Source organism: Colias philodice, chromosome 26 (genome assembly GCF_061535455.1).
Source record: "Colias philodice isolate Cphi_HAF_F1 chromosome 26, ilColPhil1 Martin Lab GWU primary, whole genome shotgun sequence".
Classification (NCBI taxonomy): domain Eukaryota; kingdom Metazoa; phylum Arthropoda; class Insecta; order Lepidoptera; family Pieridae; genus Colias; species Colias philodice.
Genome location: NC_143111.1, coordinates 4,762,047 through 4,789,054, shown reverse-complemented (window position 1 = coordinate 4,789,054; position 27,008 = coordinate 4,762,047). Strand labels below are relative to the sequence as shown.

The 27,008-nt window shown below is 37.1% G+C and overlaps 2 protein-coding genes across 4 annotated transcripts; one reads left to right on the top strand and one right to left on the bottom strand.

Moving 5' to 3' along the window:
• Positions 1-304: 304 nt before the first annotated feature.
• Positions 305-7,782, top strand: fid (class I SAM-dependent methyltransferase fire dancer). The gene is made up of 6 exons (XM_089711603.1): positions 305-491; positions 1,799-1,902; positions 2,623-2,826; positions 3,250-3,332; positions 3,452-5,439; positions 5,591-7,782. Exons 1-6 carry the CDS (start codon positions 305-307, stop codon positions 7,456-7,458), a joined length of 4,434 nt encoding a protein of 1,477 aa, XP_089567729.1. The 3' UTR covers positions 7,459-7,782.
• A 4,315-nt stretch (positions 7,783-12,097) lies between these two features.
• Positions 12,098-26,772, bottom strand: Top3beta (DNA topoisomerase 3-beta). 3 transcript variants are annotated; one of them, XM_089711572.1, is made up of 15 exons: positions 26,535-26,772; positions 26,163-26,452; positions 24,680-24,899; positions 23,577-23,823; positions 22,633-22,750; positions 22,322-22,404; positions 21,997-22,133; positions 21,326-21,513; positions 20,905-21,021; positions 19,559-19,714; positions 18,688-18,942; positions 17,029-17,216; positions 15,868-16,017; positions 13,767-13,947; positions 12,098-12,733 (listed from the first exon to the last, which is right to left on the bottom strand). In XM_089711572.1, the coding sequence occupies exons 1-15, from the start codon at positions 26,623-26,625 to the stop codon at positions 12,602-12,604; spliced, it is 2,553 nt and encodes an 850-aa protein (XP_089567698.1). In that variant the 5' UTR covers positions 26,626-26,772; the 3' UTR covers positions 12,098-12,601. The 3 variants fall into 3 exon arrangements, with proteins under 3 accessions (XP_089567698.1, XP_089567696.1, XP_089567697.1); XM_089711570.1 differs by lacking the exon at positions 12,098-12,733 and having other exon boundaries at positions 12,773-13,947; XM_089711571.1 differs by lacking the exons at positions 12,098-12,733; positions 13,767-13,947; positions 15,868-16,017 and adding an exon at positions 16,561-16,581.
• Between the last annotated feature and the right edge of the window lie 236 nt (positions 26,773-27,008).

Below are 27,008 nucleotides of genomic sequence, written 5' to 3'. Positions count from 1 at the left end.
TTATCATCTCTTATTAAATGAATAAGTAAAGAACAATGCTGATTACAATTTAATTAATCAATACTAATATTATAAAGGTGAAGAGTTTGTTTGTTTGTTTGAACGCGCAAATCTCTACTACTGGTCTGATTTGAAAAACTCTTTTGGTGTTAGATAATTCATTTATCGAGGAAGGCTATAATATATCATCTCGCTAAGATCAACAGGAGCGGAGCAAAACCGCGGAGCACATCTAGTATATTTATCTATTTTCTGACAATTAACTGTAACAAACTTTGCAGCGCGTAGCAATGGCGGTGCGGTGATGGCAGATGGCGCGGGCGCGGTGGCGGGCGCAGGCGAGTGCGCGGCGCGCGGCGCGGCGCTCGAGCGCGCCTACGTGCACGACGTGTACGAGCAGGCGGGCGAGGACGACGCGCCCAGCGCGCCGGCGCCCGCTGTGCGCGCCTTCCTCTCCGACCTGGACCCGGGCAGCCTTGTGTGCGACGTCGGTACGTCTCCCTGTTTCTTTTTTTGACGTGACAACGTCTTATAATTCGATAGAGCCGGCTGCACGCACGAAAAAATACGACTCATGCGGCGTTAAGTACCTCGCTCTGAGGCGTTCCGTGCAAGCGAGAGCGCGGAACGAGCGATAAAGAAGCTTAAAACGTTGTCACGTTCAACTATCGTCAGTAAACCGACACACGACAACCAATTTTAGGTTTAAGTTCACGGCTACATCATGTTTTCGAAATTTCCCCATCCACTAACTCACAGTGTCATATCGCCATCAAAAATCTAACTCACATTGTAATAATTTCAATAAGCGCAAGATTTTATTTTTAAAACATTTTGATGATAAGAAAATTAAACAAAAAGAACGCGCTACATCGTTTCTAAGGAATTCGCTTCAAACCCCTATATTTAATTCAATTCTAAATATATTTTAAACGAAAACAATTTAGAGTCGAACACAAAATTATTATAAGCGCTAGGACACATGTACTGAATAATTTTCAAACCGTAAAGTGGATATATTATGAAACCGTATTGTGGATAAGCAGGATATGATACATTGGACGCAACCTAATTCATCCATGTACGAATTTAAATTTTTAATTAAGTTTCCATCTACAATCTATTTTCCCCATAACCGAGCGAATTAACAGTATATATTAAACGATGCTCTACATAGTCTTAAGTCGCTAATCTCACTTGTCTTGGCCATTAATGTCTAATTCTCGTAGGTATTGTGAATAAGTGGGCGCGTTAATATCATCTTCCCACTCAGTTTGGTAAATATGTAATAATTACCACATTAGCATTTCAGCAGTACAGGCAAATGTCAAAACGTGGGAGTGACCTCGTGAATGAATAAAAATGTATTTTCATGCTATAATTAGGATTGTTAAGTAGTTACGATTGAATGATGAACGTGATAAAAATTAATTGATTGGTTCCAATTATATTTGTTGTTTGTTTATTATTTTAACAAGTTTGTTTTTATATGATTTATTCGTTGCTCTATACGGGAAATAATAGATAGTACCACAGACTAATAATAATATACTACGTATACAAATAGTACCTCATCCAGATGTCTCACATAATTTATTTGCATCTGTTTTTTTACATGTCTTAACTATTATTCTATTTCTTTATTCAGTTCTTGGTCGTCAATTATTAGATTTTTCCAGGGGATTCTATAGAATATTTAATATTTTGTTAATTTATTTCTTCCAAAATATTAATAATTTATATGTAAATTATTACGAGACTATATAGTCGTTTTTTACATTTAAATATAATATTCCAGGGTGCGGAAATGGAAAATACTTGAGTGTGAATCCTTCCGTGTTCGCGGTCGGCGGCGACAGGTGCTCGAGACTATCAGCGCAAGCCCACCAGAACAATAATGAGGTCAATAATACTCAATCATAATAATTATAATTAAGTAATTAAAAACCCACTTATAGGTTCTACGTATAATGACACTAGCTGCGCTCCGTGGTTTCACCCGCGTGGCTCCGCTCCTGTTGGTCTTAGCGCTTCCTCGATGAATGGACTATCTAACACTGAAAGAATTTTTCAAATCGGACCAGTGGGTCCCAATATTAGCGCGTTCAAACGAACAAACGCTTCAGCTTTATAATATTAGTATAGATAGTATAGATTTAACCTTAAGTTTATAAATCATATTTTCTGGGACTGAACATATTCATAGTTCTCCGAAATGACTAGGTTCCTTAAAAATACTATCTACTCTGTCTATCATCATCTATTATCAGCTACTACTACACATCTAGCCTCTGTATGTATGTCATCGAATTGTGGAATGCAACAGTTACACATCTACCACTTGACGACGCGGTTGGCGCAGTGGTAAAGTATCTGCCTACTGAGCCGACGGTCCCGGGTTCGACCCGGGTTCATTTGTGTGATAAACTCAATTATTTGTTCTTGGGTCTGGGTGTTATTATCTATATATGTATTTATTAAATATTATATTTATCGTCGCATAGTACCCACAACACAAGCCTTAATTGAGCTTACTGTGGGACTAGGTCGATTTGTGTAATAATGTCCTATAATATTTATTTATTTATTTATTTACCACTGAAAACCATTTTTTTTATCCAGGTGGTCGTATGCGACAACCTCAGCCTACCGTTCCGCGACGAGTCGTTCGACGCAGTGCTCTCTATCGCGGTGGTGCATCACTTCGCGACGGTGGAGCGCCGCGCGATGGCGCTGCGGGAGCTCGCGCGGATCACGCGGATCGGCGGCCGGCTGCTGCTCACCGTGTGGGCCATGGAACATGAAGGACGGAACTTTCATTCACAGGTACTATTGAAGTGAAAACTTCTTTAGCGGCGTTGAGCACTTTTTCTGTAATGGGTATAAAATCTTAAACTCGCGTCAGGACACATGACCCTGATCGAAAAAGCGTAAGACGGATATGATTCCAAAATATCAAACATGCTCAACGTTAATAATCAAGTTTTCACTTCTGCCGGTACTCCCGGAGTGCAACCCGTCTTTTTTTTTTTTTTGTTTTGCATTATTTTTTTAGTTAAGAGCGGTGGTTGGTAGTTCGCCTAATGGGGGTCATAGCCGCCCATGAACATTTGCAAAGGAGCCTATATAGGAGATTTTAGTATAATTAAAATAGTACTAAGTTATTTAAAAGTAAATTCATACGTTTAGATAATTCAATTTTTAATTAGATACTCTAAAATACATCCTCATTTTGAATATTTTTTTCAGGACGTCCTGATTCCATGGCACAGACCAGTGACGCTCTGTCCGCCTCCGCCTGGTCCGCGATTCCTGTCTGTTGAAAATGAGCAGTAAGTATCTAATTTTATAACGAAAATTAATTTACACCATAAAACGTTAAAATATTAGCACATATAATAAAAGCACTATATTAAATTGTTTTGTAGTCTAATATGAAATGTTTTTACAGGACAGCGGAACCATGGAAAAGCCGGGATGGCTCACCAGGTTCGTCGTCCTTGTCTTCACCAAATGAAACGTGCTATTCATTTGTGAGGCGAGCGTTACAGCGGTTAGCTGGCCGGCGATCCTTCCTGCCTTCGTGGAACCTAGGGACTAGGGTTAACACTAGACCGTGTCCTCGCGGTCAACCAGAACCACCAGCAGCAGATCTTCCAATCGAATTACGAAGATTAGACGAAGTTCTACCTCCTAGATTAATTGCACAACCATCTGACTCAACCACTTTAAAATCAAGAAGTCTCACGGACATTGCTGACATAGAACGTCACGCGATGGTGCGATCGAGGTCCAGTTTACCCAGTCTTGGTGCTGAAGAACGCGAACCACCGCCTTCCGAACCTCCACCCGTTGAAACTACGGAACGTAAGAAACCCAAATTAGTTAAACAAAAGAAATCTATTAACGAAGATGACGCGGAAGAAGATCTCGATAAACCTACTGACATGAAAAGTCTAGTCGAAGAAATGCCCAATTTTAAGGTTCATACATATAAAATGCAATCAAGAAAGCCTGGGGTATTTAAACAAACTTCATTAAACGAGGAACTCATGTCAGCAGAAAGGCTAAGAGAAAAGGAGCGATTAAGAAAAAATATACAAAAACAAGCGTCCCTCAATGAAGAGTATTTATATAGACGACCAGGAACTCTCGATTCAATACGTGACTCGATTTTCTCGACATCGGCTACAACTGCTAAAAAATTTCAGTCCCTAAAAAACGGCCTCACAAATAAGTTCAAAACTTCCACAACGAATATAGATAAGGTTACGGTATTTGTACGAATGCTGCAAGGTTGGAAAAATCATGGTCCTGTACCGGAAGTTCCTACACCAAGTGACAATAATACAACTAATGAAAAAAGCTGTCCTGAGCGACGACATTCTAGAGAAGATGGTTCCGATTCATCTAAAGATAGTAGTTTACAAAGTGATACTAGTGTCGATTCAGAAGACAGTTTCGCTTCAGTAATATATGTACCAAAAGCGGACGGCAGTGGCGATCCTTTATCACCGACTCCATTATCACCAGGTCCTACTTCCCCTCGATTAAAAGTATCATCGGTACCTACTTCACCACGTATGAAAAGCTCACCAGGATTACCATCTCCAAGAATAAAGCAAGCATTTCCATTGATTCGACCACCATCTTCACCCAATGCAGTACAAGCTGCTGCGAATTTTAACAAAATACTCGTCGCACAATACAGTCTTAAAAACTATTCCACAACAAATAACGTCCCTGTTGTACCTTTAAAACCTCAATCAAAGAGTCAACCTAATTCTCCACCAAAACCTGAAGAACAAGAGAAAATGATAATACCTCCAATTGAAAACCTGCCTATTATAAACAAAACTAAACCCATTCCTGTTCCTGAAATATTGGAAGAAATTGACACAATATCACCTATACAAGAAGAAGAAGAAACATCAACGGACGTTACAAATGAGCTTATTGCAGAAATAAACAAAGACATTGAAGAAATTCATAAGCTCACATTAGAAACTAATGATTTAGAACCTCGAATACTTCAAGACACGAAGCCGTATCCAAAAATAACACTTCAAACTGTGGCTGAACTACCAGAAATACCTCAATTCAAGCCTAAAGAAAGCAACAAATCCCCTGTCTCGGATAATTTAGATTCTAGATTGGCAGACAAAAGACGAAAAGAAAGAATACGACAAATAAAAGAAATGTTGAATAAAGGAATTCCTTCAATAAACACAAGTCGTCGACCACCGTTTCCCATTGTTCGTACAACCGGCAAATCTGAACCCATTGCTAAAAGCCATCCAAAGCTCATGTCATTGGAACTATTCAACCCAGCTATAGACGATATGGATAGTGACTCTAGTGGAGTTTCTTCACCTGATTCAGTCGATAGCGTAATAAGCGTAGTACCAGAGGAATTACGCAAGACTGCAGTTGAAAAAGGTAATTTTAAAAGGTTTTTTTATAATTAAAATAAACAAGTGACTGAATTTAATTTTGTATATTTAAAAAAAACCATTTCTAATAGTATGGTGTTTGACCGATAAAAATAAATTATTTCTTCATTTGTATTCATGTGATATTTTTATTTCAGATTTGTCAGCATCCGAATTGCAAACCAAGAAGGAGGAAACTACCACTGAAGAAAAAACGCCTTTGATACTAAATACTCCGCAAAACCTCATAGAAGCAGTTGCGGAAGTTGCACAAACACTTGATGAAACATGTGAAACTGTTATACAGTCAAGTCCAAGATCCAAAAGGAAAAATTTAGATAAAATTGAAAGCACAGAGGCCATGGCAATTGTACAAGGAGCTTCTAGTAGCAGTAGCAGCAGTAACTGGAGCCTTAATAAGCTTTCGCCTGGTGATTTAAGAATATTGGAAGATAAATCAAGGTCTCAATCTCATACAAGTTCAAGTGGAAGTTCTTCGAGCTTAGAACGTCTGTCCCCTGGACGACGATCTAAGGATAGGTCCCCGAAACAAGGAAGTACCAGCAATTCAACATGGAGCTTAAATAGGTTGTCACCGAACCGACCAGAAGGACGTTCATTAGATGAAAACTATACCAAAAATCATCGTAGTCCGACACGCTTACCGTATGATTCTATCTCAATATCAAGTACAGACTCGGAGAAATCAATTTCAAAATCTGAAAGTTTTAACAGAATCCAAGCGAATGAACCCCTGGTAACGTGTAAATCAGATATGATTGCAAAGGACGAAGAATGGGTTGATCAAAATCGTGGTCAACATCTCACAGAGTTTGCTGAAAAATTGAGCGAAAAGTTACTGCAAGAAATAGACCAATATTCCAAACGAATAAACGAAGAAGATTTCGATCTTCCAAGTAGCAGTAGTAGTGAAAAAAGTATTTCACTGCGATTGAAGCGAGAAGAAGAGGACAGAAATACACAAAAAATATTGGATGAACTATCTGATAGTTTGCAACACCTTGAGGACCCATATTTATCTAAAGGCGGAAATGATGGAAATAATTTTGGTAAATTTAGCGACAAAACAAAATACGTAACGTGCTTACAAGACTCTCAAGAAATGGATATAAATAAATTATTTCCTAAGTGCAGCACTAAAACAAAGACCAAGAAAAGATCAAAGGACGTCGATCCGATTATTAACAAATACAGGGAACTCAAGAAAACTATGAAAGTAACTAGCGAAGAAGATATTTTCTTAAATAATTGTGCCAATATACAATATAACGTAAAGACAATCACAGATGATAAGACGCCCGAATTGACAGATATTAAAAACCCGGATGAAGACAGTGCAATATCATCGAGTAACGGAAATCCAGAAATAACGATCGATTCGGGCGCATATGACACAAGTCAATCCCTCGAAACTGGATATTCCTTAGAGTCAGAAATAAGCGTAGACTCACTTTGTACAAGCACGGATAAACGATCATCATTAAAAGTAGGACAATCTACCGACTCAAGCGATTTGGAGAAAATGGAGATAAGTCCGGAATCCATGACTTCCCGTTCCAGCACGAGCACGGCGCCATTAAAATCAGGGTTTTCAATAGAATCCAGTGACACGTCTGCCGGAAGCGACTGGAGTCGAAGAGACAAAACGGGAAGTACTGCGTCTCTGGGGTGTGCGAGTTTGGCATCGTTGCCTTCGTGCAGTGAATGTTCTAAAGACAGAAAATTCCTGGAAACGCGATCTTCGTCAGAAGACACTGCAACCATGCCGGTCGCGCCGCCCCGGCTCCCCCACGCGCCGCTGCTGCCTTCGCTCAGCGACGGGTCGGACAGCCTGCCCTCGGAAGGAGGAGCGGTGACCTACCATCGATACTACCACGTATTCAAGAAGGGAGAGCTCGATCAGTTAATCGAGAAATACGTGGAGAGCCTTCACGTGGTATCGTCGTACTACGATCAAGCGAGTTGGTGCGTTATAGCTGAAAAAGTTCAAGTGTGGACTATTTAAGTGTGGTGTGTCTTACGAACGTCATTTATTTTCGATGATCAACATTCCAAAGTAACCATTGCGACGTTAGACACTTTAGTGATGAATATTTCCAAGTGACCTTTCTTATGAACGCTTATCGAGTGACGAGGACCGTTCGGGATATTCGGATCTTTACCGTGTGTAAAACTACGCAAATGCCAAAGCGAAGCTTTTGTTTTTAAAAATATTCTAGTCACTATACTATAATAATTGTTATCTCTATGTAATCGTATTTACTCGCCCACTACGGAGGATAACACCCCTGTTTAAAGAAGGGCCTTCGGTGTTCTATGCGATTATAGAACTCGCATAAAAAGAAAACTAAGAGCTTTAAATAGTGAAAATATTAATTATAATATACTATATACTTCAGAGGCTCAAATAATATAAGCTACTCATAGCTTATTTATTGTAATCTACCGAACATGTATACCTGCTGTAATATTTCGTAGACATCTAATTACGTTTATACCGTTATTCAACACGAAACTGTTAAGGTCCATTCAACTGTGCTTAGGTATTCTATGACAATAACACGATTTCATTGCTTAAAATATTTAATATTGTGTAACATAATATCCGAACGAATTACTTGTGGAATTTTTATTTTAAGTTTTGAACAATGGTATAAACATTTAAAATTTTAATCGTATTTAAATAAAATGTAAATTATTTTCAGTATTATAATACCAAAGAGCTGGCCTCGCTGTTGAAGTTTTGTAAAAAGTATGTTATCTGCGTATCGTACCTTACTTTGTTGTTGTAATTAATCTGAACAATGTAAATTTTAGATTGCATGTACAGCTGTTATTAAGTAAGTTGAAGTGGCGCTGGGCTGGGCATATAGCCCGCAGAACCGATGGCCGTTGGGGCAAAAAGGTTCTTGAGTGGCGACCACGTACAGGACGTCGCAGTGTGGGACGGCCTACAACGCGATGGACAGACGACCTGATCAAAGTGGCGGGGAGCCGCTGGATTCAGGCCGCTGGTGATCGGTCGTTTTGGAAATCTTTGGGGGAGGCCTATGTCCTGCAGTGGACGTCCTGAAAGGCTGGAAATGATGAATGATGATGATGTACAGCTGTTTGGAAATACGTAATATTTTGTGCTGATATCTATTTGAATTTGATTATAATAAGAATATTAAGCGATCGTGTGGGCAAAATCTTAAGCACATGTTATCCAGTGATTATATTACATCAACTTATATAATATGTTCCCAATCTACTATATAAAAATAAGTCGGGTTTTCCTTCTTGACGCTATAACTCACGCACGAACCGATTTCCACGGTTTTGCATTCGTTGGAAAGGTCTCGGGCTCCGTGATGTTTATAGCAAAGAAAAGGTGACCCTGGTGGCGAAACGGAGTTCGCCCGGTTTGCTAGTAGCCTATAATAATTATTATTACAAAAGACTTTTCTATTGAAATGGTTCTACCATTTTAAATTCTACTCGTGATGAAGATTTTGCGATGTTTTATTATATACTTATAATTTATATAACTATTAACAATTTGAGTAAAAACAAAATAATTTCTCACGATACGACACGTCTTATATATTCTTATTATAGCCATGTTCTACAATCTACAAAATACACCAAGCACTCTTATATATAGCTTACTTATTTATAGCTGTCATTATAATTTCGATTAATAGAGCAGTTAATTTTTTATTTTCCTTTTAAACGCTTTCGTGTCGACTTAATTGTATATTATTATACAATAATTAATAGTTTAAACTTTAACGTATAGGAAAAAATTACCTTTACAATAACTTAATATTTTCATTTGAATTATTTATAACTGCTCTACAAATCGTTATTGCAAATTATCTTTACCTTATAAAATACTTGAAAGTACAAAATACTCAATATGTACCTACTTTTAAGTGTACTTTGCGCTGTTAAAAGAATAACATTCGTTTTGATACAAATATTTACTTAGACAATTTTCTTATTTGTTTCCAAATAATTGAATAAGACAAAACGAATTATATATTTTATTTTAATTATTAATAATTAGATAAGTTTATTTGTAATTAATTCATTATAAATATCTAAACACGTTACATAGACATTCGATATAACCAAAAAATAAAATGGCAGTCGCTTCGCATTAGACTATAATATTGCCTGAACATTTGTTGATAATGTAAATAATCGCTATAAGTACATGAAGCTATTAGAGTAATTATATTATCAGAATCAGTGAGATTATCATTAACATAGTATAGATAAATAATTATGCTGTACCTTTAATCTTTTACAGAAAGAACAATTTAATAAATGGAATACCTATGTCAATTCACAAATATTTCTATGATCAACATAATTTAATTTGATCATCCGATATACATTTTGAGTACCCTTTACCTTTTCTTCGTTACTCAACTTGTTATTTCATTGCTTGACTTGATTATAATTAACTATTTGACAAAGCATTATATTACGATTGGGCTAAGGTAAAAATACAATGAAAGAATCTCAAGGCGTAAATATTAAATGTACAGCTGTGTCTACTTACACTAGAGTAATTTTAGAAAATAAATACAATACTATAGTGAATAGGACAAAGTTTATGCACAATATAATTATAAATGTCCAATAATTCTCAGTCGTCACCTAACGACATTACAAAATAATATTTTGATACAAATAATTACTTTCATATTCTTTTCAGACAATATTAACATTTTTTATTAATATGTGCATATTTCTTGTGAATGGAGAAAAATAATTAATCGGTCATATCTAAAATAGCAAAGTTGGCTAAGGAAATTTGGATCGAAATTTACGAGACTGCATTCATAAGAAAAATGCATTATTTATAATCTATAATAATATATATTTGACTATAGAGCGTAATGTAGAACAATCTAATAAGAAATTAAGCATGCAATTTATGCTATAAACAGTAATCGATTAACAAAATCACATACCTAATATTAGGTACCTAAGTACAATGTTTTATCAACGCATATCAAATCGACTTTCCTTTGCGAGTTTCTTTTCGATCATTAAAATATTCATTTAAATGATTCATACAGGGTGATGCTTTGTAATTACAATTTAAATTTTAGTTGAAGGCACGTAGAAATAATTAGGTAATTAATATCCTTTTCTCCATGTGACCAAATCGCTATATATTTTCTGTTATTATCTATTGAAGTATATTTTATCTATGGTATATTCTATGGTATACTCTTTTCCATTAAAAATGTAATTAATTGTAAACAAAAATCTAAGATCTTATTCATTAATGACAGATTAAGATACAAATTATAAAAATATAAATATTATACTTAAATTATTCTCAAAATAAAACTTTGTCTACACTAGACCAATATCAGCCTTACTTAATAAGAAAATAGATTATTCCTATTAGTGATTAAACGTTTTGGAAAAGGGTAAGAGTATCCATAAATTTATTTTTTCGTATCGCTACACATTTGTAAATATAGTTTATGCAGTACGTAATAACATGCAGTTGCTGATCATTGGCTTGTCTGTGATAAAAATATTGTTATAATATTGGCACAATACCGCGATTACTCAAATACCTACTTTGTTTTATCCAGCAGAATGTAAATGTTGCCATTTTATAGTTATATTGTAGAAATACCGATCAAAACAAAGGGTTTCAGAATATTTCTTAAACATAAAAAATAAAGATAAATTACTACTTTTATATAATATCACTATAAACTGGCAACATATACTGAAATAATTTTCTTACACATAGATAAATGGATTTTAGAAATACATAGTACCTAGCTCTTCATTTACTATCATAGACGCTAAAATTATTATAACGAAATCGAAAATAACATTGTGATATTTTATTAGTTTATTTTGAAACATTAATCCATGTTATTGCACAATTTAAAATAATAAATTTATAATGATTAAAAATTTTCCTCACGATGTTAACAGATAGCAAATTAGGTTTCAATAAATACATAGAATCGATCTTTTACGAAACGAAATTCGTTCAACAAATATACAGTAATAAATTGTAAGCTTATTATACTGTATCTATACATTAGGTGACAACATTCACAATAAAATGAAGACTCAAATAATGAACTTGAAGTTTTATTTAGTCATACATACCTTACTAGCTCTAAGTGTTTCTAGAAATAAGGTACCATACTGGTGTTTGGAAGCTTACATATTAGTCCAACTACAGAAACCTACTTCACGATGAAGAAACTTATGACATTATTACGCAGTAATGTGTTGAATTTTTAGTGTAAGAAAGAGCACGAGTTATGAGTTAGAAAGAAACGGAACGGTCAGTACTCTCCCCGCCTCGCCGCGCACATGCCTATACAGCGGTACAGCCACTGCAGTCAAGTTATATGTACTACCATTTTTTTATAACGAAACTAGGTGTCTCTGCAAACGTTTTTGTTAATTTTTATTTCGATGCTAATGATAACACTCTGCTCATAAGCATTACACGAAATATATTTATAAAAATGTTGCCATAAATGAAAATTATTTCAAATCCTAATCTATCTCAATTTCTTGAAGACAAATACTGTTTTAATTTGACTTATAAAAAGTAAAGGAAAATATAAAATAAAACAAAGATATTCTTAGTTAAATGTTAAAAGTTTATTTTATTTTAGTATAAATATTACTTACAACGAAATGCATTACTTAGCTTAAATATTACTGACAAAAATGCACATAGACACGACATACATAGTTCTACAATCAAAGTAAAACCAAGTGAGATGATGTTAGTAATAAATATAATTAGAAATGATCCACCTATTCTTGTTTTACATAACTTAATATTTTTTTACTATTTTAACGTTTGGTTATAGAAATTTAATGGACACTGGTTAAAAATAATATCTGCAAGAAAGCATTTAGGATGAAGATACAGCTTTTTAAAATTAATTTTTATTTATTTCTGTAATAAATTAAGGGGACATGAACATCTTGTGAGTTATATATATATTACATACGCACAGTCTCACAGAAAGTACGTTAAAAACGAGCGTTATATGTAAGCACATAACATTCACACTAATAAAATTTTTATTGTATGGTTGTGTGTATATAAACGTATTTTCTTTCAACACGTGTTGAATATACGCATATAACATTCACACGAAGTACGCAGCGAGTTGCGCCATCTTGTCCTTGGGCTGCTTGTTGCGGTGTTTGTTGTTTCGCGCCCTCCCTCCCCGCCCACGCGCCCCCCCACCGCGTGACGTCACCGCACGGTGCTTCTCCACCTGTAAGGGGAAATGTGCCTTATTGCTATGGTGATAGAGTTCATTTTCACTTTGCGGTGATTCTTAGAATAGTTACAAGTGCATAGAGGAAAGCGAGGCTTATTTTTATGAACATAGAGTTCATTTTTGTTCAGTTAAATGTGTTTGTGATATATTTTCGTAGAGTTATACAGTCATCTCCCTGCGGGAAAAGGGGTTATTATCAAATGCATTAATTTTTATCGATTGAAATCTGTCTAGGTTGTGCTATTTGCAAGGTATTGCTATTTTTATAAAGGCAAACAGGCGGTGCGCTCGGCCCGGTACTCCACGTGACGAGCTAGTGAGGGCACAGTACCAGCGCGGTGAACGCCGGCTCGCAGTACAGGCACGCGGTCATGTCGGTGAGCGCGGCGGGCAGGCGCGTGCGCTCGGCCCGATACTCCACGTGACGAGCTAGTGAGGGCACAGTACCAGCGCGGTGAACGCCGGCTCGCAGTACAGGCACGCGGTCATGTCGGTGAGCGCGGCGGGCAGGCGCGTGCGCTCGGCCCGATACTCCACGTGACGAGCTAGTGAGGGCACAGTACCAGCGCGGTGAACGCCGGCTCGCAGTACAGGCACGCGGTCATGTCGGTGAGCGCGGCGGGCAGGCGCGTGCGCTCGGCCCGATACTCCACGTGACGAGCTAGTGAGGGCACAGTACCAGCGCGGTGAACGCCGGCTCGCAGTACAGGCACGCGGTCATGTCGGTGAGCGCGGCGGGCAGGCGCGTGCGCTCGGCCCGATACTCCACGTGACGAGCTAGTGAGGGCACAGTACCAGCGCGGTGAACGCCGGCTCGCAGTACAGGCACGCGGTCATGTCGGTGAGCGCGGCGGGCAGGCGCGTGCGCTCGGCCCGATACTCCACGTGACGAGCTAGTGAGGGCACAGTACCAGCGCGGTGAACGCCGGCTCGCAGTACAGGCACGCGGTCATGTCGGTGAGCGCGGCGGGCAGGCGCGTGCGCTCGGCCCGATACTCCACGTGACGAGCTAGTGAGGGCACAGTACCAGCGCGGTGAACGCCGGCTCGCAGTACAGGCACGCGGTCATGTCGGTGAGCGCGGCGGGCAGGCGCGTGCGCTCGGCCCGATACTCCACGCTCACTAGTTGCGCGCCGCAGTCACCGCACGCCTGCTCGCTAACCGTCACACGAGATGCGTCCTCGAACACGTTTATTATCACGTCGCATCTGAAAATCGATCAGATTATACGGTTTAGTGTGCTTGTGAAACGTTTAAATATTGGTCCTTCGAGCCGGATGGTAGAGAAAATGTGGTCACATCATTTGGGGGCTCGTCCGGGAATGAATATGAATATGAATCAAAAGAACAATAATGGTTCATCATCAGGTCGCATCTGCAAATCGATCAAATTATACGGTTTAGTGTGCTTTTTAAACGTTTGAATATTGGTCCTTTGAGCCGAATATTGATGATAAAAAGGATTCAACCACGATAATGATCACGTCGTGTTGTAATAGACGGGTAAAACACAGTTGACAAATACAGTTAGGAAACTAAGCCCCTGTGATGAAATTATAACGTAAGCACTGTCAAAGCTATAGGGCTGTTACCTTTTTGATATTTAACTGACTTCAAAATAAAGGTTGTCAATTCGGCCGGTATATTTTGTTTGTTTTTTTTTCAAAGTTGCATTTTGTGGTAATTTCGAGATTGAAACCCGTAAAGATACAATAATGGTGTCCTTTTTTGTATCGAAGATATTAATTTACAAGAAGAAATATTTCGAATATATACCCAGGTTTAAATGAAATGAAATGAAATAATGTACCTACGATTTTATCCTTGTTTTCCTTGTTTTACTAAATACCTGCTAGTAATGGACGCAGAACGCTATTTAATGTGCCAATTGTTTTAGCTCAATATTTGTACTTATATTCAATAATTATTTTTGACCAGTATTTACAATAAAATTTATATTATGTAAACTAAATTATATTTAATACGAAAAGTTAAACCAAATTCGTAAAAGCAAATATGCAAAAATAAATTAATATAATTATTTTAGAGGAGCATAGAACCTCGTCCTTTGTGTTAATTTAGGATGAAAAAGAAAACAATTTGTCAGGCTAGTGCTTGACAAAGTGGTGACGTCGCGATTATCGATAAAAATATACCTTTTATGTATTTATATACAAATCATATGAAGAGACACAACATCATCATACAATTATTAAACCAAGAAACTGTTACTGTTGTGTGTTGTTATATTACCGTATATATGTCGTGGCCAAGAAGCTTATATCTAATACACTGGAGATTTCACTATGAACGTTTACTTGTCACGGGATACCTACCTTGAATGACGCCTGGTTGTTCCTTCATCCCTTTCACACCAACTTGCCAAGTTAGGTGTGAAAGGGACAAATAACTTAAGTGTTAACTACACTTAAGTTTCACAATCGTTTTTTTTGCATATAAAATAATGGTCCTTCGAACCGCATCGCATAGGTAATGTAGGTAATAGGAATCCAAAATATGTCGCAACTGGAGATCAATGTTGTTGCCAGTTTATTTAATACTTCATAATCTAAATGTTGCAGTTATTTTTTGGAACGAAGTTGCGAAAAGGGGCTAGAGGGAGATAACTAAGACGAAAAGTTGTAACGACACTTTTTGTTTTTTTGTTAGGCGTGCACGTGTTTCACTGTCTCACAGAAAGCAAGCCAGTTATTTTAGTAACTGCGTTCCATCCGTTAGTCTCTTGACACCTCTCAAGTATTTTATTTTTTATATATTGGTCCTTCGAACCAAATGGTATCTGAACATAAAACAGCTGAAAAATTGTGTTAAGATGGTTAAAATGCGCTGGTGAAATGAGATGAAGTCGTGACGAATTTTTTGCTTGTAGCATGTTGGTCCTTCGAACCGGATTCTACAATGATTTAAAATTTAAATCGACAAACTATTTAAAAATTTGCTTTACTAAAATTTTTGATAGTTGAAGTATTAAATGGACTTTAATACAACAAGAAATTTATTATTAACATTAACTGTTGCGGGGAAAGCATCGATCTTTCAAGAAATCTAATAAGATACGTAACTGAACTGAACATAAATTAAAACACAATCAGCAATCGCATACATACCTATTACAGGCCAATTTCCACTTAGGAGCGGACGGGTCGAGAACCAACACTCCGTCACAGTCCAAACAACCAGACACACCTGTCGAGTTCACACCGTACGGGCACGTCGGGTGCGTACACGAGTTGCAACCGAAGCCTTTTTTCATGTCCCTGGAGGAAAATAATGTTTTTGAAGTGAAACTTCTTTATCGGGGTTGGAAAAAAATTTAGTGTAACATTTTTTCGTTACGCGTGACATTTTTCCGATACGCGCCATCTTTTTCTCATCCCTACCACGCGTGATTCGACGTATTTCTGTAAAGTTAATAGTAGTAGCATATAGTAATTTTTTTTTAAATAAGGTCATAAAGAAGTTTCACTTCTTACGTGTGTACACTTGTATATGCACACATTTTTTTTATTAATTAAATACTTTTTTACACATTCCATCACGCTTTAATATGTTATGGAAAGTATAAGCTGCAAGCACTCAAAACACAATCTTTGATTTGATTTGACATTTGCTATCAAATAGTGATATAAAAAAAAATATTTGCTGCTGTACGGGCACCCAGACCCTAGCAGTAAGGGCCTGAGCAACCATTAGTTGTGTAGTAGAAGTGAAAGACTATCTTCAGGCACATATTATTATCTACAGGGCAACACGCTTTTCACATAAAATGTGCCTGTACCGTTTATAGCATTAGGGGCAGACGGCACCTGTAGGGGCATTACCTGAACGGCGGGTGGTTGTAGCAGTAGGGGCAGACAGTAGTATCTCTAGGCACATATTATCTAAAGGGCGCGTGATTATAGCAATAGGGTAGACTATACAGCTATAGGGGCATTACCTGAACGGCGGGTGGTTGTAGCAGTAGGGGCAGACAGTAGTATCTCTAGGCACATCCTACTACTATTATAAAGGCGAAAGTTTGTAAGTATGGATGTTTGTTACTCTTTCACGTAAAAACTACTGAATGGATTTGAATGAAACTTTACCACAATATAGATTATACATCAGAATAACACATAGGATAGGTTTTATCCCGGAAATCCCACGGGAACGGGAACTATGCGGGTTTTTCTTGGAAAACGTGGGCGAAGCCGCGGGTGGAAAGTAGTATTATCTAAAGGGCGCGTGATTATAGGATTAGGGGCAGACGGCACCTGTAGGGGCATCACCTGAACGGCGGGTGGTTGTAGCAGTAGGGGCAGAGCGGGAAGCTCTTGCCCTTGGAGCCGGTGGACCAGGAGAGCAGCTCGAAGTCGTCGAGTGGACACTTGAGCTCGCGGTAGATGCGCACTGTGCCTTGCTGCGGCAGCGTGTACGTGTCGTCGCAGTGCGAGCAGTGCAGGCGCGCGGGCTTCGCCTGGAAACAAAAAAAAATAAAATTTATTAGCAACTTCAAATATAACATTACAATATTGCTCTGCCTTCTGAACTAGGTAAATACCTGTATCTCAGAAGGCAGTGCCTTCCCTTACAACTTCCATATTACATTATATTTGGCAAGTTAACAAAATAAATTTTAGTGACTAATGATGAAAGAATACAAATTAAAAGATTAAAAAATAAAAGTATAATTATGATTTGGGCCGATGGACATAGTGTGTGAAAGTGTGAGTATGTGTGAGTATACAATATATTCATTAACTAGCTTACCGCCCGCGGCTTCGCCCGCTTTGTCTAAAACCTAATAAATTATATACTAAAACCTTCATGAATCACTCTATCTATTAAAAGAAACCGAATCAAAATCCGTTGCGTAGTTTTAAAGATTTAAGCATACAAAGGGACATAGGGACAGAGAAAGCAACTTTGTTTTATACTATGTAGTGATGAATTAATGAATATTCGAATATTGTACACGCAAAAAAATACATTTACAGGGTTGTAGTAGTGGATTATCTAGTACCAGCGTGTGAGGATGGGGAGATGAGATCGAACGGCATCCCTCAACTAGGGTTCCCGGTCTACGCCATCTATACTAATATTATAAAGAGGAAAGGTTTGTATGTATTTATGGTATTCACGCATAAACTACTGGACCGATTTTGATGAAATTTGGCACAGATAATCTTTAGATCCTGAGAAAAAACATAGGCTACCTTTTATTGCTAAATATGTACCACGGGCGACGCCGGGGTGGACCGCTAGTTTTTTATAAAATTAAGAAAAATCTAATCCGCAGCTTGCGTCCTATTTACGATTTTTTTCTATAATAACGGTATTCCTAAATTACCTTTAAAAAATGCAATGTCTTACAATAGTTTTTATGTCGCTTTAATACATGCAGTATTTCCAAAGCTATAACGTTGAGAAGTTTAAGTTTTTGCATTTCTAGGATCACGCGCTCTTGCCATGTCTGGCACGACGACCCTACTTATTTATAAATACATTTTTTTTCTTTCGTCTTCGTTTTCCAATTACCTCTAGGCTAGTGTGCTTGTATTTGAAAGAAATATTATAACTGACCCGCTCCCACTTAGTACTTGAGCGTCCAAGCATATTGTAATCAAGATATAATCTTTTGACAAGTTGTATAAACCGACACACACTGTATAAAATGTCATTTCTTATTTTTCTACTTATAATTATGTAAAAGTTAATCTCTATACCCTAAATAAATATAACAAAAAAGACGGGTTGCACTCCGGGAGTGCCGGCAGAAGTGAAAACTTGATTATTAACGTTGAGCATGTTTGATATTTTGGAATAGTATCCGTCTTACGCTTTTTCGATCGGGTCACGTGTGTGTCCTGACGCGAGTTTAAGATTTTATACCCCCATTACAGAAAAAAAGAAGTTTTCACTTCAACAAGACGCGAAATTCCAATTACCTGAATGTATCTCATATACCGTCGACACTTTCCACACCTGGAAAGCGCTTTTCCGCTAGTTTTAAGCGACGAGAAGCTAACTTCAAACAGCTGATCCATTGCCTCCATACTCCTTACAAAGTATTGGAACTTTCTACGGAATATTTCTGTCGTGTGCGATAATACTGCGTGGAAATCTGCTCGACCAATGGCGATAAGGTTCAATTGTTCTTCAACAGCTGAACGCATCGTTGGTAATACTAGTTCGGGGTCAATCTGAAAAATATTTCAAACTTTTTGTATGAATTTTTAATATTAATTACTCTGTCAATAAAAGAGCTGAAGAATTTTTCAAATAAACAGATATTTTATTTAATACAGTACTTTTATTATAAACCTTATTTCTCAAACCAAACATTTATATGTAATTATGATCTATACATGTAATAGTAACATGATTATTAATGACATGAACAACATATATACTTACATAATTTAATTTGAAAGTAACCAGTAAATAGAAAATGATTTTTTAGTTGAATTTGAATTTGATTTTTATATGATTTTTTTACGTTTTGTTTTATTTCTATTACACAACAAATGTAAAATATATTACGCAACAGGCTCAATGAAAATAAAAAAGACGGGTTGCACTCCGGGAGTGCCGGCAGAAGTGAAAACTTGATTATTAACGTTCAGCATGTTTAATATTTTGGAATGGTATCCGTCTTACGCATGGAATATAAGGGCTAAAAAAAAAACATCCGTCTTACGCTTTTTCGATCAGGCCACGTGTCCTGACGCGAGTTTAAGATTTTATACCCAACGCCGCTAAAGAAGTTTTCACTTCAACAAGAATGTAACAGAGCAAATAATAATTCATACAACTTACCTTCTGATACCCATGTACAAGAACCACTCCCAAGCTGGTTGGCACCAACCGCCTGCCGCTGCCAACATTCACATAATTTCGTTGGCAGATGTTGTTTATATGTACTGGTATAGACGCATCTGTGCCTATACCGTGCTTCTCCATTAGTGTTATCAACTGAAATGAATTTTGTATTTGGTATACAGTGAGTATTTAGTTTATTTAGTTAATTTAGTAATTAATTCTTTATGTATATGGTATACAGATTATTTATAAGGGGTGCATTAAGTTACCATCAATGCATAGTATCCTTAATAGATTGGAACAGAGTGTGTTTGAGCTTTGTTTATCATTATAAATAAATTAAACAATCCATACTAATATTATAAATGCGAAAGTAACTCTGTCTGTCTGTCTGGTACTCAATCACGCCTAAACTACTCAACCAATTTGCATGAAATTTGGTATGGAGATATTTGGATGCCCGAGAAAGGACATAGGCTACCTTTTATTGCGAAATATGTACCACGGGCGAAGCCGGAGCGGACCTCTAGTATAATATAAATAGATCTATATGTTACGGCTAAAGGTAGGTGAGAACATAAACTTAAGATTAGCCGGCTAAACTTAGGTTTATTTTCGACGAGGTGTTAATGTTAGTTTGTTCTATCTTTAGCCGGCTAAACTTAAGTGTAACCGCAGGCCCGTGGCTAAAAATGTCGGGGTGGGTAGATTTGGTTACTATAATACATGTAAGGAACAGGGCGAGTGTTTTCTGGCACTTCGCCGGCTGCTGCCGCAGCACGCTCGCTGCGCTCGCTCGGCTCGTGCGGGTCTTAAGAGTTCTAACCTAACCTAACCTAGCCACCAGCTTTCTGCCCTGAGTCGGGGTGGGTAGATTTGGTTACTATAATACATGTAAGGAACAGGGCGAGTGTTTTCTGGCACTGTGCGGGCCCCTCAAGCCCTCCACCGGCCCGGCGCTAACCAAATCTACCCACCCCGACATTTTTAGCCACGGGCCTGCGGTTACACTTAAGTTTAGCCGGCTAAAGATAGAACAAACTAACATTAACACCTCGTCGAAAATAAACCTAAGTTTAGCCGGCTAATCTTAAGTTTATGTTCTCACCTACCTTTAGCCGTGACATATATACTATAATATTATAAAGCTGAAGAGTTTGTTTGTTTGTTTGAACGCGCTAATCACGGGAACTACGGGTGCGATTTGAACAATTCTTTCGGTGTTAGATAGCCCATTTATCGAGGAAGGCTATAGGCTATATTATATCATCACGCTAAGACCAACAGGAGCGGAGCACTGCGGGTAAAACCGCAGAGCACAGCTAGTTAAATATAATATGTACCTCAGCTTCAGTCAGATAATCAGGTGGTGATGTTTGACATTCAACCAGTCTGTGATCATGAGCACGCAGTTCTTCACCTATATTGAGAATTGGTACGAACTCGTCTTTACCGAATGCCTGCAAAATAATGAGATGTTATTTATATTACCATAGGAAAATGTTTGTATCATAAATAAATTTTAATTTCTAAAAAACTCATATTAACTTTTTATATGCAATTCCTTTCCAATCAATAAAATCATGTGGAAAGATAAAGAAGCTAGATAAACAGCTTCTTTATCTGAATACCCACATAATTTTATTGATAGATAATTAAATCTACTACAATATTGTTATTTTTTTTTACTTAACACAACTAGACCTTACACTTTAAAACAAGTTCACAACTCAGTGTTGCAATAAGTGACAACTAAAATCTTACCTGCCAATGCATAATCTCCGTATAACCAGGATCAACCAGAGTGTTGCCAGTATAATGAAACGTCTCCGTGCCCACTTGGAAAGTGATAACAGTAGATAGATATTTGCAATCTCGACTCAGTGTTGCTATAAAATGTCTCGTCACATAGTCGTATATACGCCACATGTCGCCGTCTAGTTCTGATTCGGCTGTAATGTTCATAAATAAGCTGTTAATAACTTAATTTAACATAAAAACAACGAAAATGTAATAAAACATCTTTAGAAATGGGAAGACACGATAGAGGAAAGTCATTTGTCTAAGTACTGATTGTTTATATTTTACTAGCAGTGCCCCGTGGTTATACCCACTCCTGTTGATCTTAGTGTGATGATATATGATGCTGAACTGAGCTTATAGCCTTCCTCGATAAATCTAAAACCGAAAGAATTTTCAAATCGGACCGGATAGTTCCTGAGATTAGCGCATACAAACAAACAAACTCTTCAGCTTTATGATATTAAGCATAAATAATAATTGGAAACACAAATATATTGTATAGTAATTTTGTTAGAACTTAGGTCGGACTCAAGACATAAATAACGACACAAAATAAACTAAAAAGACGAAAAAAAGATTGTAAATTATATTGTTAATCTAGACAAAGAAAAATAAAGAAAATATATACTTACTTGCTGGCTTCATAGGTGTGATTGGTGGATGGTCGCCTACATCCTTGCCTTTCTTTGGCTTATTAATACCATTCGCTATGAGGGCTTTAACTTCCGTGCCCCATTTATTTGAGTTCTGTTGCTGACGAAGAGTTCCCCTAAAATAATTATCACATGTATTAAAATAAAAATTAATTGGTTAATTCTAAAATAAAACTTTTAGTAGATAACTAACATTTATAACAAAGATTGAATGTATATAACTCACAAACTGGACTAGTATAAATGTAAAAATCACGAAAATATCTGTTTTTTGGCAAATAAAAAAATTGCCTTCTGTACTTACATTAAATCATAATTTTCAGGATAACTGGTTGTTTCGGTACGAGGATACGAAATGTAACCTTGGGTATAAAGACGTTCTGCAATCTGTAAATATTTTTAACAGCATCATTATTTATAAGTTTTAGGTAAGTTATTAATTAAAAGGCTAATTTTACCAATGGGCTGCATGTTTATTACAATTAACATTTACACACATTTATCGAAGTTTTTTTACAATTTTACTACATTTTTTTTTTCAAAAATCATGTCAGGATTAGTCTTAACCACATGCAGACACAAGTAAATCCGCGTGCCACAACTAGTCACACATACCTGCATTGCACTATGAGGTCCAATACCCAAGCCTGCACTGGCCACTCTCATCAACTCCACTGTGTTTAGAGCAACTGGACGAGCTTTCACTTTTTCTTTAGCCTGAATGTTAGTAACGCTGTAAAATAAAATAGTTAAGAAAATGAGTTAAGATATTTTATAATGATTGTTTAATGTACTCTCCGTGCTTAAGGAATATATTTTTGACGTGATAACGTCTTATAATTCGATAGAGCCGGCTGCACGCACGAAAAAACATGACTCATGCGGCGTTACCTCGCTCTGAGGCGTTCCATGTAAGGCTTGAAGTGCAAGCGAGAGCGCGGAACGAGCGACAAAGAAGCACAATCGGACGTTGTCACGTTGTACTATCGTCAGTAAACCGACTTACAGACAACCAATTTTTTAATTATTTTTATTATGGAATATATTGTCTTGACCTAAATTAAAAACTAAAATGCAGAACCCACTACCATATAACTAACTTTATGAAATTGAATCAGTTTTCATCCATTCAACACGGATTTTAAATAGAACTTTTTAGAAAAGATTTTTTTGAAGTCATTAGCTTCAGCCGTTACATGTGAATTTTCTTATGTGTAAAATAAAATTATAATCATTTATCAACTAACACATAATATACACACACATGACATTTCTATATAAACTTCAGATTGGATAAATAACTTAGTATTATTCAGCAAAAAGCACACAAATTAACCAACATATGAGAAACTAGCTGCGCCCCGCGGTTTCGCCCGCGTTGATCCGCTCCTGTTGGTCTATGCGTGATGATATAATATATCCTATAGCCTTCCACAATAAATGGGCTATCTAACACCGAAATAATTTTTCAAATCGGACCAAAAGTTCCTGAGATTAGCACATTCAAACAAACAAACTCTTCAGCTTTATAATATTAGTATAGATAATCAAATACATACACAGCCTCTTTTATCTCCTTGATACCAGCAAGGAACATATTAGCAATGTCTTTTTCGAACACGCGCACTCTCTTCCACTCAAGCGGCAGTTCTCTGCCTTCACTTGTCGACGCAGTGACTCTTAACACCCAGTAAGTCTCCGGTTTGAAGGTCTGAATGTCGTCATGACGTTGGACACAAAATCCTAGAGTTGGTGTTTGACACGGCCCGTATGATATGAGTGACGAATCGAGGTCCCCATATCGTCCTACGAATAAAAAAATGGTCAAAAAAGTTTTACAATCTTAATAGTATATATAAATCTCGTGTCACAATGTTTGTCCTCAATGGACTCCTAATCCACTTAACCGATTATAATAAAATTCGCACACCATGTGCAGTTCGATCCAACTTGAGAGATAGGATAGTTTAAACATGTAGGTACCACGGGCGAAGCCGGGGCGGACCGCTAGTATTTTTTTTAAGAATATATGGAGATGTTTTTAAAATTTGAATAAATGCTAAGCATTATTAAAATTAAAATTGTATAATATTTTTCGCACTATAAGTGAAAACTACTTGTGATTTGTATTTATTGCTCATGCAATAGAAACTTTGTCATGCAAGTTTACATGTCTGAGTATGTCATAACATTTAAATACTCGTAACTTGCTTTATTAAATTTCCTGTTGCTTGTTAAAATATTGCTTACCAGCAAGTGAAAGAGTAATTAAAATTGACCCAGTCCTATAAAAGTTTAACCACAAGATACATACAAACACGGAGACATGATATATTATTAGAATGTTTCATTCTTATTACATACTAGCTGTTCCCCGCGGTTTCACCCGCATTGCTCAGCTCCTGTTGATCTTAGCGTGATGATATAAAGCCTATGGCCTTCATTGATAAATGGGCTATCAAACACCAAAAGTATTTTTCAAATCGGACCAGTAGTTCTTGAGATTAGCGCGTTCAAACAAACAAACTATTCAGCTTAATAATATTAGTATAGATTGTAATATTTGTAAGAATTTGATTTTCTATACATTCGCTGAGCTATGGTTCACATTATAAAAGTCCTATTGCTTCAATAACCAAACCAAATGAAAAATATATCTAACCTTGAAAATACTTTGTCTGATATCTAGTAAAAGCGCATCCAATTCTTAGATCCAGTTCCTGCCTGGCGTCCACACTGCGAGATTCATTCTCGTTCGGCCGTACTAAATTCAGCATTGCAGCTTTAATATCCTTCTCTGTGATAGCAGAGAAGCGGGCCCTGTAGGTCACTAATGGGGAGTACACATCGGCTTTCATATAGGGTCCCACACATGTCATTACCTGCAAATAACATTACAGATAAAAGTAATGTGACATAAAACTATTTTTGTTGAATAATCTAGCACAGTGTTGCCCACTCAGTGGAATTTCCACTACATCTGGTGGTTTAGCTCCCCCATTTAGCGGACAAATATTGGTTTTAGTGGCTGGTGGATTTTCCTAGTGGTTTAGATGAGTTCAATTAGTGGTAAGGTACGACTTTCAACCACTAGAAAGATTTACATAAATACTCAAAAAGAACGACTTGAACAATGTGAAACAAGGGTATGATTTTGTGTCATGTTGGTAACAGAACGAACATTCGGGAATTCCCCGAAAGTTGTTTGTCTATTGCTTGAATATTTTTGATTATGGACTTTATTATCTACTATTGATCTTAAGTATGATTTGATTCAAGATTCAAAAGGTTATATGTACATTGTACATTCTGTATTTGTGTACAAAAAAAATCTGTATAAACAATCAGTCGGTATTGGTAATGCCGCGCGGTAGCCTCTAGCTTGTCGTATTTTAATTAATTTTGTGAAGTAATATGGTTTTACCTTAAAAGGGTTTTACATTAAATATGCCGAAACCACACAAAAATTTCTTTCACAGAAATTTATTCTTCACATACTGAAACTCTAGAAGAAGCAGATTCTTCTGAAGATGATCTTTAAATACATATATTGTAACAAAAATAAAAATTACTTAGTTCAAAATAGATGTTATTTACAAATAACTCGCAAAAAATTCGCCAACGGGCATTCAATATTTACATGTCTCTGGATATTTTTTAGTGTTTTTTCTGGTGGTTTTAAAGACCGATTACTTTAGTGGATTTCTGGTGGGCCACGAGGCTCCAATATGTGGGTTCGAAAAAAAAAAGTTGGCAACACTGATCTAGCATTGTATGTGCCACAGTCAACTTGTTTAATCAGGCATATATACAGTGTGGAAATTATTGATGGGCCCTGGAGGGAAAGTACTTGAAATACAAATGCAGTAAATATAAATGCAGTTCTATTTCCTTTTAAAAATTAAGGAATGTTTCCTATCAGCAAAATTAACTATCTTCAGTATTTATAGTACTTTCCCTCCAGGGCCCATTGAAAATTGCCACACTGTATAGCTAGCAGCCAGAGCCATCTCTAACTAAATCTAATCATCTCCAATGTTAAGAGCAACCAGACAAAATGTTCAAGTTCAACAATAGTTTACAGTGTATAATGTAAACTGTTTAGTGTAAATTACTGTACAGAATAATAATTAAATAAAACAAACCTCAAAACAAATATTTTCTCCTTCTTTATCACAATCCAGCCATAGAATCAAATAATCACATCCCCTTGCTTCCTGAGCCAGAAACGCCGGTATGCGTAAACGCGGCATTGCCTCCTTCTTCTCAGTTGGACAACTGAACAACTCTATAGGATCCACTTTGTCCCAATTGTTGTATTTTCCAGTAAAGTCTAAGCTCATAACATGCCCGCAAACAGACGTCATCTTATATTTCACCGGCTCATTTTTGAATGTTCCCGTCCATTCGTGAACGGAACAAGCCGAGTTAGAACCTGAAATAATTAGAAATATAATACCTGCACTTGTGCAAAATAAAATAAACATTACATATTATTGTATTGTATTAAATAAAACCTTTATTGGTCGTGCATTTGCCATTGCTAAGTATGTTAGCAAGACTTTGTGCTAACGATGGCTTTTCAGCCACCATCAAAGCGGACTTCATCGTGTTAGCCTTTTATAGTAATTCTGCTATCATTCCTTGAGAAGAAAAATCTTTAAAATTGTTTGTAATTATGATAATCGATGAACTTTCTTGCGGTGGTGCTCCCGATCCAAAATCCAATTTGACAAGTGACCATGACAAGTGACAACTGACTCTGACAAGTGACACAATGAAAAACCCTTTTTTGCTGCATTACACTAGAGCATTTTCTCGAGCATGCATGTGTGCTCGTGTAAGAGTGGCCGTACACGGGCGGCTCGAGCAGTTAACGGCTGAGCCACAGTATTACAATATCTAGATACAGTACGGCGACGAATGTACTTGTGCAAACGGAGGGGAACTAGCGGGGGGTCGGGCGACGCGGGCCGCGTACCGCAAACACC

Bases quoted from the DNA above. Each gene is read 5' to 3' on its own strand.
- Top3beta (XM_089711572.1), bottom strand. From the start codon at position 26,625: ATGAAGTCCGCTTTGATGGTGGCTGAAAAGCCATCGTTAGCACAAAGT. The intron at 16,018-17,028 runs GTGATGCCCCTA...ATTTTCCTCCAG, and splicing joins TACAACCACCCGCCGTTCAG to GGACATGAAAAAAGGCTTCG. The intron at 12,734-13,766 runs GTACTGTGCCCT...TTCCCCTTACAG, and splicing joins AGCCGGCGTTCACCGCGCTG to GTGGAGAAGCACCGTGCGGT.
- fid (XM_089711603.1), top strand. From the start codon at position 305: ATGGCAGATGGCGCGGGCGCGGTGGCGGGCGCAGGCGAGTGCGCGGCG. The intron at 1,903-2,622 runs GTCAATAATACT...TTTTTTATCCAG, and splicing joins CCCACCAGAACAATAATGAG to GTGGTCGTATGCGACAACCT. The intron at 3,333-3,451 runs GTAAGTATCTAA...ATGTTTTTACAG, and splicing joins CTGTCTGTTGAAAATGAGCA to GACAGCGGAACCATGGAAAA.